General features: G+C 38.8%; 1 protein-coding gene across 1 annotated transcript in view; it reads right to left on the reverse strand.

Annotated features, from left to right (window-relative positions):
* cd2ap (CD2-associated protein) overlaps positions 1-12,440 on the reverse strand; it is a 70,885-nt gene that overhangs the window by 11,126 nt on the left and 47,319 nt on the right. Inside the window, exons 11-15 of the mRNA XM_084737254.1 lie at positions 11,671-11,707; positions 8,957-9,022; positions 5,911-6,061; positions 5,584-5,693; positions 18-133 (exon numbers count right to left, since the gene is read on the reverse strand). Of these exons, the coding sequence (XP_084593380.1) occupies positions 18-133; positions 5,584-5,693; positions 5,911-6,061; positions 8,957-9,022; positions 11,671-11,707 (480 nt within the window). The remainder of the gene's footprint in view (positions 1-17; positions 134-5,583; positions 5,694-5,910; positions 6,062-8,956; positions 9,023-11,670; positions 11,708-12,440) is intronic.

Genomic DNA, 12,440 nt, shown 5'->3' on the forward strand with positions numbered 1-12,440 from the left:
GCTTGGTGTGTGCTCACCGAATGTCCTCCGCCAAACTGGGCAGGCAGCCTCCTGCCAGGCATCTTTGGTCTGTTAACAGTGGGGTGAGAGAGCTTCTCCGAGGTAGACGACAACTCATCAAAACTCATCAGATCTGTTGAGAGCAGATGAAGGAGGCAGTGGCAGAGAGAGAGAGAGAGATAAGGAAGGAAAATAACAGAAAATTATTTCTAAGAGGATCATTTCAGTTGTGACTAAGGGAACATCCACGGCTGAACTGACACTTCTGATTTAATTTCATTCAATTTGAATGCAATCTAATTTCTATTAAACATCTTGGCTCGCTGGCTAATGATATTAGCAAACAGAACAGCAGAAAATTAAGTTTTTTGAATCCTCATATTTTTAGGGTGAAATTGAAACAAAACTGTGGGATTTGTATTCTTTAGGTTCACCTATATTCCAAGAAAAAAAAGCAAATGCAGACAGTCAGTACTGCCCTACAAAGCAGTAACTATGCAAAGGACATAACTGAGAAAAATGCCAGGGCGTTATCAACAGCTGCAGACCAAAATGCATCTGGGCACAACTGACATTTCCCAAGTCCAACTTGGAAAAGTATGAAATGTGCAACAAATCACACGTTTGTCACTTTTAGGGATTATTTTGCAAGTCAAGAAAGTCGAAGTTTGTTGAAAAATTGTTGAAGTATCAGACTGTGCAAATTAGAAAGACTACACACCCAGATGTAGCATAAGTGACATCATGACTTTTTTCCTCCGAAAGCTAAAATTGTGTGTTTTTGTACCGGGATGTAGTCACACACCAGCAAGGTATACCTTCAGATAAGGTAATGTTACAAGGGGCAGCGAGATTGGCGTCGATGACCTATACTGAGTGAGACCAGAGATGTAGTTCAACTAACTGGCTAACAAATTGAGCTAACAACTGATGTAGATTAGCTAGCTAATTGGCTAGTGTTTTGCTATAAAGCAAAAGACTAGCTAGCTAGGTGGCTAATCTACATTAATCTTTAGCTAGTCAGTTAGCTAGCTGGTGAGTCGGACAGACAGCAAACACATATTTCTACTCAACAAAAGTTTAAAGTGCATTTGTACGTTCTTTATTTAGATAAAATATCCCATCTAGTTTGTCTAACATTGACAGGTGGGAGGAATCAACGGAACATTCCTCACCTGCTTAAGCCATTTTGTTTGTTTACGAAAATGTCTCAACAGCCAATTAGGTCATCCTTTTCTGTACAGTTATTCAATACTCGACTGTGATTGGCCTGAACAGATCAGGAACTGTTGGAAATCTGTCTTAATGGGGAGGGCTGCCAGATGTTATCTGCCAGGGTAAATTAAACATGAGCTTGCAGATTCATCTGGTTCCCAGGCCAGATTATAGACTCTCTGAATACAAACCTTCAATTTAAAAATAAGCAATCTAATGTAAAGACTTTTCCTTTTACTGTGTTCTTTGTAGTCCATGGACTTCAATGCGCAGTTAAAACATGAAGTTAAATTGTGAGCATGGGCTTCCTATGACAGAATTTCCCCCCTTTGGTAGCAGAGTTGAGCTAACACTAGTAAGCCACCAAAGCAAGAATTAAGAGTTTATTTCTTCTGCTACAGGGGTTCTTGTTCACCATGGCAGTTAAATTCACCCCCTACAGAGAGAAGAAGGGTTAAACAGGGCAGATGTGTGCAGAGATTCTTCTTTGTTCCTCTTTGATGCCTTGACCTCCCTCTCTTTTGGTTGTATAAGGCCACATTCAAGGCGTTCGTATTACTTTGGACGTGTTGCACATGTTAATCACCATGGTTCAAAAGGCTTAACTCCCATGCTTGGCTTCAATAACTATCTACTTGGCACACATAAGAGTTCTAACACTTCTCTACGAATGATTGGTTGGTTGTTGGTATGTAAGGTATTGATGCACTTATATTTTAGAGCTCAGAGGCCATGTTAATGGCTATTTTACATCAATCGTTTTCTCTCTCTTCAGTTCAGCTCTTGCAAGGTAATCACACTGCTAAATGGTTTTGTTTTTGGATTACTGATTTAGTCGATTTGGTCCTCTTTCTTTGCTTTTTTGTGCTTCTACCATGGATAAGTAAGCTACCTATTTAAACAGTGTCTTTTTAGTCTGTTTTTAAGATCATGAGTCTGCACAGTCTTTTATTTTGAAAGATATGTATAAATAAAGGTACAATCGAGAGCTGCAAATAATTATTATTTTTATAGTCAAATAATCAGTTGATCATTTTCACGATTAATCACTATTTGGTCTATAAAATGCCAGAAAATAGTGAAAAGTGTTGAATCAGTGTTTCCCAAAGCGCAGAAAGCATCCTTAAATATCTTGTTTACTGTCATAAAAAAGTAAAGTAGCCAAAAATACTCATGTTTAAGATGCTGGAATCAGAGAATTTTGACATTTTCTCATAAAAAAATGCACAAACCAATTAATCAATAATCAAAAAAGTTGGAGGTTAATAGTCAATTAATCATTGCAACTACAAACCAAGCCACAGTAGATGAAGGAGAACCCTTCAAGAACAAGGACCACAACACTCAGTTCAAAATAATAATAATAATAATAGCTTGAAAATGAGCAGGTGACATTATTTTAACAATAATGGCTCGCACTATTTTATATTTCCTCAGTGGTCATACAAAACTCACCAATCTATTGTTCTAAATTTTTCTCTTCAACAAGTAAAATAAAAAGATTATGCCATTTATCCCTCTAGAGGACTTTTAATTTGAAAGATCAGTGTTTTAAAGCTGTAATATGCAACAATTCTTTATCAAAATGTTTCACAATGACTAGACATATGTTATATATTTTGTTGAGCTGTGTGCTTACATTACACCAAATGTTTCCAACAATGTTCAACCCCAGAGAATTCCACAATTTTATTCAAGGTAACCGGCGGGTTTCTTTTGATTTCCTGTAAACAGTGTCCATGACTAAGCGCAGTGAAGCACAGTGTCCTTGGACGTGATACCTGCCCGAATCACGTCAGATTTTCCATCGACCATGTTGATAGCAGAAATTACATACTGTGCGTTTAAAGGGCCAGTGTGTAGGATTTAGTGGTGTCTAGTGGCGAGCTTGCAGTTTGCAAACACTTCGACTCTCTCCCCTTCTTTTCCAAGCCTGTCGGAGAACCTACGGCACTTGCAAAACTCACAAAAAAAAACACAAAAGGCCATCTGTATCTAGAGCCAGTGTTTGTTCTGAGTTACTGGAGAAACATGGTGGGCTTCATGAAGAGGAAACGGAAGCACAAAAGTTCTTATTTTCAGGTGATTATGCAGTAATGAAAACAAACTGATGAATATTACATCCCATTTTCTGCCATGTTCTGAAAAAAAAAAATAAACAAGCAAGTTTATAATATAAGTGGACTGAAATAAAGGCCACAGTTTGACAATTATAGTATGCATTTAACAGATGTACTTGACATAAAGTCTGTTTATGCTTGTGGACACTTGAGCACAACAAACAGAGGAAAGAATGAGTCATTCTACCTTTTTTTTATCTTTAGGGACTGCTGTGTAACAGCACTTTGCAGCTTCACATTGGAAAACTGCTGTAGTTAGAAAGCTTTGCTTGTGATTGCAGGACAGAGTGAATTTTCATGTTCCGGGGTGATGCGTGTCAGACCGACTTCTGGTGAGAAGTATGGAGTTTTAGCAGCTCTTTATCACCTTTATGAGCCATCTGTCACAAACAGAGAACCCTCCAGTGATATCCCTTCAGGTCAGCTCCATTAAATACATCTCAGATGTCTTTTCTCTGCGACCTCTGTGCCCCCCGTCTGCTCCCCTGTGCCTCGATTTGTCACTAAACTCTTCTCTTCCGCTTTTAAAAACATCAGACTCTAAACTACAAGTCTTTTCAATGGTGCCTTCTCCTTTTAGTTTCCTCACCAGCTCCTGTGTTTTTTTGATTCCTCCGACTCCTGGTGTCTTCCTCACGTCAATCACCATTTCACTGAAGGCGCATTTTGATGTACAGATCCATTTTCCCAAACTCACATTAACGGCTAAAATATGCAAAATCTGTCAGCTGCAGACTGTTGATTGACAACGCTCTCAAGTTTGATGTGAAGGAACTCTTGGTGGAAAAAGTTAATGAGGAATATTTCTCCCTCTCAACAATTATTATCAAGGTGTTCTTCTACAGAGCACATAATTTACCCCTGATTGTAGTTCTTAATTCAGTTCAATCAATGATAGAGGTTTGATTGTGTTGGTCTTTGTCTCCATAAAATTTAAAAGGAAAATGAAACATGCCTAGATGAGAATTCCTGTATAACAACAGTGCGCTCAGCTGTATTTTTAGTACCAAGGAAAGCCATGATTATCACTGAGGGTGACCAGACTTGGCAGAACGTATTCTGAAGTCGGTCACTAGTTTGGACATTCAGTCGTCAGTCCTTTTGGGTGATTTTTGTCATTTAATTTTGCTCATTTAATGCCTCTGAAGAATGAAAGAGTGCCGCTGGTCAGGGACAGATTCTAACTCGGTGGTACAGTACACACCTGCTGAACCAAAGAAGAAGCCAGAAGCCTGATAATGACCTGATGACTTGGCAAACATCTACAAAATAAACAGCAGTGCTCCCTGAAAACCAGGATTGAGAAACATTGCGTTATATGACTAAGCAAGGTGAGATTTATGTTGTTTTTCAATCAATTTCGAATGAAGTGTGTTGTCTGTTGAGTTAACAAGACAACTGAGCTCAACCCTCTTAAATTTAGAAGGTGTACTTTTTCCATTTAATAAGGAAAATAGGTGTAGCAGCAATTTTGTGAGTTTATTGCACACATCCTCCAGCTGAAACACTGCACACACCCTCCTGCAGTGTGAGTTGGTCAGCTGGTCTCACATGTTAATGCTGGAGGTTAGTGCTCCACGCTGCTAACGTAAGCGTTAGTCTACTGGTGATGGTGTATGACGTATTTAAGAAATACTTGCTAAGCCAATTATTAATGGGGCAGTTCATCCCAAAATCAAAAGACACATTTTGCCTCTGGCCTGTCGTGCTATTTATCCATCCAGACAGATTTGGTGTGAGCTGCAAAATTTTAGAGATATCGCCTGTAGAGACGTCTAACTTCTCTGTAGTATAATGAGACTAAATGGTTTGTGGTCCTCAGAGCACAGACTTTTCAAAGATTCAAAACCAGTTTCTTGTTCCAAAAAATCATACTCAACTCAACCCACAGAATTGACGGAACTACTTTCTTTTTCGACTAGAAAGAAAGTAGTTCCTACATGAAACTGCTCACAACAAGGTCTGTGGATTATGTTGAGTTACTGGGTCATGATTTGTAGAAAGAGACAAATGTTTTTGGTGATGTCACACATTAAAGGGACAGGTCACCAACAAAATCAAAGATGTGTTTCTTGTCACAGTGGTAATCATACGGCGAAGTCACTGACTGCTTGTGACTGAGACAGAGTACAGACAATTTACTTCCTCCTGAAAGTCTTCTAGAATTAAAAAAAAATAGATATAAAATCTGTATATAAATCACCTGTTTTTTCAGGATTTTGACTGTAGTAGGCAACACTGTACTCACCCAGATCCGAGGACTTCTCCCCCCAGTCCCCAGACAATGTTTTGGGTTTGGTGGGCAATAATGGCTCGAAGTCAGACTTTGGTCGTGTGGAAGGCACCTCTCCATTGTGCCTAAAGAAAGGAACAGGAAGAACCATGAAATTTCTTCCAACCTGTGGACTGCGACACTACACTGTATCAATCAACACTTTCCTGTCCTATATCTTCATATAAACGTGTCTGTACGGACAGAAAAGTGCTGCAGTTTTGAGTTTGTACTTAAAAACGTCAGTGGTGTTCAGAGAGACGGACAAACTGATGAAAATGGATGAGCTGGTGGTGGGCTTACTTGAGGTTTGGCGAGGGAGCGAGAGGCTTGTCGGGCCTCTTTGGTGGGATGCTTCCCGGTCTGCCTTTCCCAGGAGGGGGGACCGGCTTCTTGGGCGGGACCACCGGCGCTGCAGGCTTGGATGGTTTGTGGTCTGGCGTGGGCCTGTCAACTGAAAGCACATAGAAAGTTGAGAAAAGGGAAGAGGGACCGAATGTTGGTGCAAATGTGAGGAAAAAATGGAAACAAAGTTGCAGAGAGGAGAAATATTACACACACATTACTATTCTGGACAGTTAACAAGAACCACGTCTCCAAGAGAACACTGTTCTAGTTCCAGTAGATTCTACTGCAGAAAGAAAATAGTTCCTACATGAAACTGCTCACAACAAAGTCTGTGGATTATCTTGAGTAACCAGGTCATGATTTTTGGAAAATGACACTGGTTTGGAATTTTTCAAAGTCACTCACACCAAAATAATCTAGAAGGATAAATGCCATTACAGACAAGAGGAAAAATATGCATTTGTGATTTTGGAGGTTAAGTAAATTCAGTGCTTTATTAATATTTTTAGGACCTGCAGGTACTCTGATAATTAGTTTTTTTATATGTTGTGCCAGAGCTGCTCTGTCCCTCAACATTTCATTACTACTGTATAACAAAGTATTATTTTATATTCAGTTTCAATTAATATTGATGAAAAAACATCACAGAGCCAAACTGAATTCTCAATAGAAAATTAATTTGGTCTGAAACACTTGCGAGGCGCAAAAGAAGCCAAAGAAATTTCACACACACACAGACACAGACACAGACACACACACACACACACACACACACACACACACACACACACACACACACACACAGTCAGACAGAGAAAGAGAGAGCTCATTTCCTCTTTGCGGCTCAATTAGACAGAAACTGCACTGACAGCACGTCTGTCTCCTCGACAGAGCTCACCTCAACATGTGATGCGATTTCATAACAAAAATAAAGTGACCTCAGGTATCAATGCTTCCTGCAATCACAGAACTCAACTCTTCAAAAAGGGGTTTCTATCTATTAATAACAGATTTATTTATTTACTTATTTTTTTTGCTACACTGATCTGATTCATTTTGTTGACAAAATTGTTTTATAAGAGCCGAAACATTTGGAAATCAGATTTCATCTTTAAGAATGCAACCTATGTTTTAAGGCTGTCATATGTCTTTTAATGAAAACTCTAAGCTGGAAAGCAGCTAGTAACCCTTGCTGTTAGATAAATAATAAACAGATAAAAAGAGCGCAGTAAAAAGTACAATTTTTCCATCTGAGATATAGTGGAGTAGAAGTGTAAAGCAGCATATAGGAGAAATCCTCAAGTACAAGTACCTCAGAACTCTACTATAAGTGCATAAATGTACCAGTGTTAGCCTCCTATTGATTTCCCTCAGTGGTCTTCTTTCTTCATTCTTTCAGTGTATTCAACTTTCTTCCTGCTTTTACTCTCCAAGGTTCATCTTTTATCTGCCCTGTCGCGCTGCTCTCCCTTCGGGTATGCTTTGTGTGAGCAGCGCTGCCAGCAGACACAATAAGATGGTACGTGGTCTCTTAGTCAACTATTTCAACTGTTTCCTTTGAACTCTTCCTCTTTACTCTGAACTCTGTCACTACTGTGTTGTGTGTGACTCAAGCAATGCTCCTTTAAGAATGGAGTTATTGTGCATTCTGAAGAGTTAAGTCTCTGCCTGCCTCAACATTTAGTCAATATTTAAAAGTCAGTTATAAGCATCTATAACATTTGTAATGATTCATAAACTGACACATACTCATTTGGCAAAAATTTATCATAAATGGACTTAAAAAACAATTACTCCTTGCCAGAATAAAAATTTCAAAAGGGCGACACCGAAGCTGTAGAGTAGTTCATGTTCTGCAGTTCATGTCAAATGCAGCGAGTATTTCAACTGAGGGTTTCTTTGATCTCTGTTGGTCATTTTATGATTTATTACAGCAAAAACATTACAGATGTGCGCAGTGCAGGACTTTTTTTTTTTTTTAAACCAACAGCTTCAACAAAGACGGCCGTGCAGTGCACCTCACATTTTGCAACCTGCCACATGCACGCCGTGAGATAAGGGCCTTCCTTTTCTCTGAGCCTCTGAGAGTGTGGGGTAATTGATTTAGTTAAATCGCTCAAAGCTTCATTCTAAATGTTGGTATTCGAATTCTATATCAACATTTGAGTGCTGCGCTGCTTTTCTTTTAGCTGATTGAGATGGCAAAACTTTGTTATTTTGTTTTTGTTTTTCCTCTCCCAATAATTGAAGGAGTTGATTCCTCGGTTGGAAATCACTGAACTAAATAAAATGACTGCATAAAATATTAATGCATCAATGTTAAAAAGGGACAGTTTGCCCGAAAATCAAAGATACAGCTTTTCTCCATGGCTTGTAGTGCTCTTAATCATTCTAGACAGTTTTGGTGTGAGTTGCAGAGTTTTTCTTTGCCGTAGAGATGCCTGCCTTCTCTCTAATATGATGGGACTAAGTGGCACAAAAAAATCTGAAAAATTCAAAACCAGTGTTGTTTTCTAGAAATCATGATCAAGTTACTCAAGTTAATCCACAGACCATGTTTTGAGTAGTTTTTTCTAGAGGAGAATCTATTAGAAGTACTTTCGTTCTACTTTGAAGAATTTTTTTTGCAGAATGACCATTTTCACTTTTGATACTTTTAGTACATTTTACTGGCAATACTTCCCTATTTTTACTTAGGGTTATCACTTGTAATGGACAATTTCTAAGTTTATGTATTTGTACTTTTACTTTGAGGATATTAATATATTTTCCACAAAGATGAGTAATAAGAAAACAGAATGGCTCCTGGGTAACGGCCTGTCTATTGCCTCTCCATGCCAATAATGGAGTTAATGGGGATATGGACCAATAGGAAAGGGGTGTTTCAAATGTGGAAAGGAGTCAAATAAAGTAGCTTCAGATGTGTGGTGCAAAGTTGTGAGAGACTTGAGGAAATGAGAGGATAAAATGAGATGGAGAGTGTAAAGATGGAGGGTCCTACCTTTTTCCTCTGGCCTGATGGGATGATGAGGCTTCCTGTCGGCACTGGGGACGTCTGGCTTGAGACCTGGACGACGAAACATGGTACAAAGAAAGTAAGCTCCTCAAGTCTGTCTGACCTGACTGGCAGAAGACTCACCACACAATGACGAGGAACACACACACACACACACACACACACACACACTTTCACAAGTACAGTGACACAGAAAACCACTGCTTTCTGACACATACATGCCGCCCTCTTTCAGGCATTGAGAGGCAGTTACACAGACGAAGACCCATTTTTTGGTCACTATCTGGTATATAAATAAATGACTGTGCACGTGTGGCTGCACACACTCATTCTTGATTTTGTTCGTGTGAGACACTTATTAAAATGAATCTCAACACTAACAGGAAGTTGAGCACAGATGCATTCGCTGATGTCTCAGAAACTCAGAAATGCAGTGGTGGAGGAGTATGAGTGTAAACTCTGCTACTTCCTGTGCAGACAGGAAAACAATGATGCAAGTTTGCATTTTGCAAACTGTAGCACCGCTGCCTTTACAATAACACTAAACCACCATGAAATTAGGCATCATGTCTGGTCAAAGACGATAAGCCCGCCATGTCAATCTTGGAAAAGGAGCTTCACTGAAAAAATTCCATCTCAAGCTCAGTCCATGTGTGAATTTTACTGATTTTGTGACATCAACAGGGTCAAAAGACAGTTCTGTAACAGAAAAAAACCTTTTCAAGACCTTTTCAGGCCCTTGTAAATTCACCTTGTAAACCACACGGCTGCCACACTTAACATGATTACTGATGGTTTTCAGGTTTTCTTATCTGATTTCTGAAGCGTCATGCAAATACTAAACACATTTGGTTACTACAAGATCCCTTTTCAGAGCCAGAATACATGAAGCACAGACGTGACGCACCTCATACGCAGGGCAGAGTTTTGTTTTTTGTTTTTTTTTTAAACTTGCTACACAGACTCTGTCTTTGTAGCATGTGGTTTGCGTGCCAGCCGTGCATCCGGAGTTTAAAGCAGGACAGAGGCTCAGCTTCACTGCGTGTGTATTGAGTTTTGCCAGGTGATAAATCAGTTTGAAATGCAGAGTTTAGAGGTGTATGTTACATTAAGTGGTAGTGCATTCATTAACTAGATCACTTTAACTACAGCATCATTGATAGGCATTGATTTTGTAGCAAGGCTGGAGTTGGTGATATATTTTAATTATCTTTAATCTTTTGGTGATTTTTAAAGAATGAAAGTAACAAACATCTAAAGCCTAACAATGGCTCAGTCATCAGAGCTAAAAAAAAAGGTTTAGATAGAAAAATCAAATCAAATTGTGACCCTAAAATTGAAAGTCAAATTTAGAGAATTGTGACCGTCCTACAGGTGAGTTAAAGAGAGACTCTGGGTGCACACACACACACACACACTCCAGGTTTATTCAATCACTCTGTTTCCTATGTCCTAGTAAGTTTATAACTACAGCTTTAGTTTTATTGCTTAATGATGTTTGCTGCAGTGACTACGTGCATGGAAATGTTTAAAATTACTGAAAGAAGCCTCTCTGATTAGTTAAGTAAATGGATCAAGTAAACAATCAATGCAATACACAATAAAGAAATCACCCAGAAAGCTTATGCTGCTTGACATCAAGTCAGTAAAACCTACAGGAACAGTGAACCATATAATGCCACCTTGTTTTCTTTTTAAGGCAGTAATGTTTATAAAAGACAGGGTTCAGTGTTAATGGACTTTTTTCACATGCCCAGACAGGGAAGCAGGTCAGAAATCTAGTTGCCCAAAGTCAATTTTTACTTGCCCATGTAAAGTGTTTTATTTATTAGCATTTATCAAATAATAACAAAAAATAAAGCTAACTGCGTTTGCTATATGGCTGCAGTGAAAACAGTGAAAATGTCCTCAGTTTTTCAATGTAAATGTGATGTCTTTAATGTCTTGTTTGATCAGTGCAAGACTCAAAGGTATTCAATTCAATATGATAATAACCGGAGAAAAGCAGGAAATCTCCATAGTTGAGTGGTTTAAAACAGCATTTTCTGACATGTATGCATAAAAATTACATTAACCATTAATTGACTATGAAAATTGTTTAATTCTTTTTTACCACTTGCCTGGTCGGGCAAGTGAGTTGCTAGATTTACTAGCCCGGCATGGTATTTTACTCACCCTGGTCAAGTCTTATTGTTGAGCACAGAACTTAATAATGATGGACGGTGGCACGGTTAAATCTGGGTCTGACAAGCCAGTAAAACTAAACTACCATTAACAAAGACTGTATTCCAAAACTGTCTCATAATGGATTGCACAACCGATGATAAAAGCCCATCATAATCTAACACTGTGAACCAGTCAATGGACAGAAAATCGCTACAATGCCCAGATGTGTGGAATCACCCCTGATGTTTAAGGGTGAGTGGAAACACATTCATTATAAATGAGAAACTCAGTAAATGTGAAATGAACACAAGTAATCAAAGACTCCAATTACAGTTACACATCCTATCAATGCATCTCAGCGTACGTTGAAGCAGTGTAACGAAAATGTATTCAATACTAAGCAAGCTTTTGTTTGAGAACCACAGCAAGGTGCATAAAGCACTGCAGCACGCTTGCTTCACTTCACCCTTGCTTCACACCTACCACTGAGCTGACAGATTTTAATGAGGTGAAGGGTACAAAGTGTTCCTTACCTATGCTTTTTGATGGTGGAGGTGGCTTCTTTGGCTTCTGACAGGAAGAGAAAGCATGAGATATGAAATAGGTCAGAGAGACATGAAAATGGATGATGACTCATTAACAGACACAGTATATTATCGCAAATACAGATACCGCAACCCCCAAGAAAGGAGAAAGGGACAAGAAATTAGGTTAGGTTTAATTGAGGGAAATCTAATAAGATTCATGATAACAGCCTAGAACTCAAACCTTTTTACAATTGGAGAAAACAACTTAAATGTTCAAGGTTCAAAAGTTCACCCAAACATGAAAATTCAGACATTATCTACTCGCCCTCATGCCGACTGAAGGTCGGGTTTATTTTGTCAGTCCTCAAAACGCTGCTGGAGTTTCACAGGAAAACAGTGTTGAATCTCACAAACAATTCAAGTGAATGGTGACCAGCTTTCATAACAGAAAAAAACAAAACAAAACAAAACAAAACAAAAACAAAACATAAAATGTCTCCATACTGCTTGTCTGGTGCAATCCAAGTCTCCTAAAGTCCTGATATGTTGTTTGTACACCGTCACTCCACACACACACAAAGTTCAGACAATGTGTGTGTGCACGTGAATGTGGCTCCAAGCTAAGGATCTACAGTGAAAATTCAGGCTAAAAACACGGTGTAAATAACAATTTTTAAAGTCAACTTTTTAGCCACTTGGATGTCAGGACTTTAGGAGACTTTAGGAGTTTTTTTACCTTTGAAAACTGGTGACTATTCACTTCCATTGTTTGGGAG

Source organism: Lutjanus erythropterus, chromosome 15 (assembly GCF_056507025.1).
Source record: "Lutjanus erythropterus isolate fLutEry1 chromosome 15, fLutEry1.hap2, whole genome shotgun sequence".
In the NCBI taxonomy this organism is placed as follows: Eukaryota; Metazoa; Chordata; class Actinopteri; order Lutjaniformes; family Lutjanidae; genus Lutjanus; species Lutjanus erythropterus.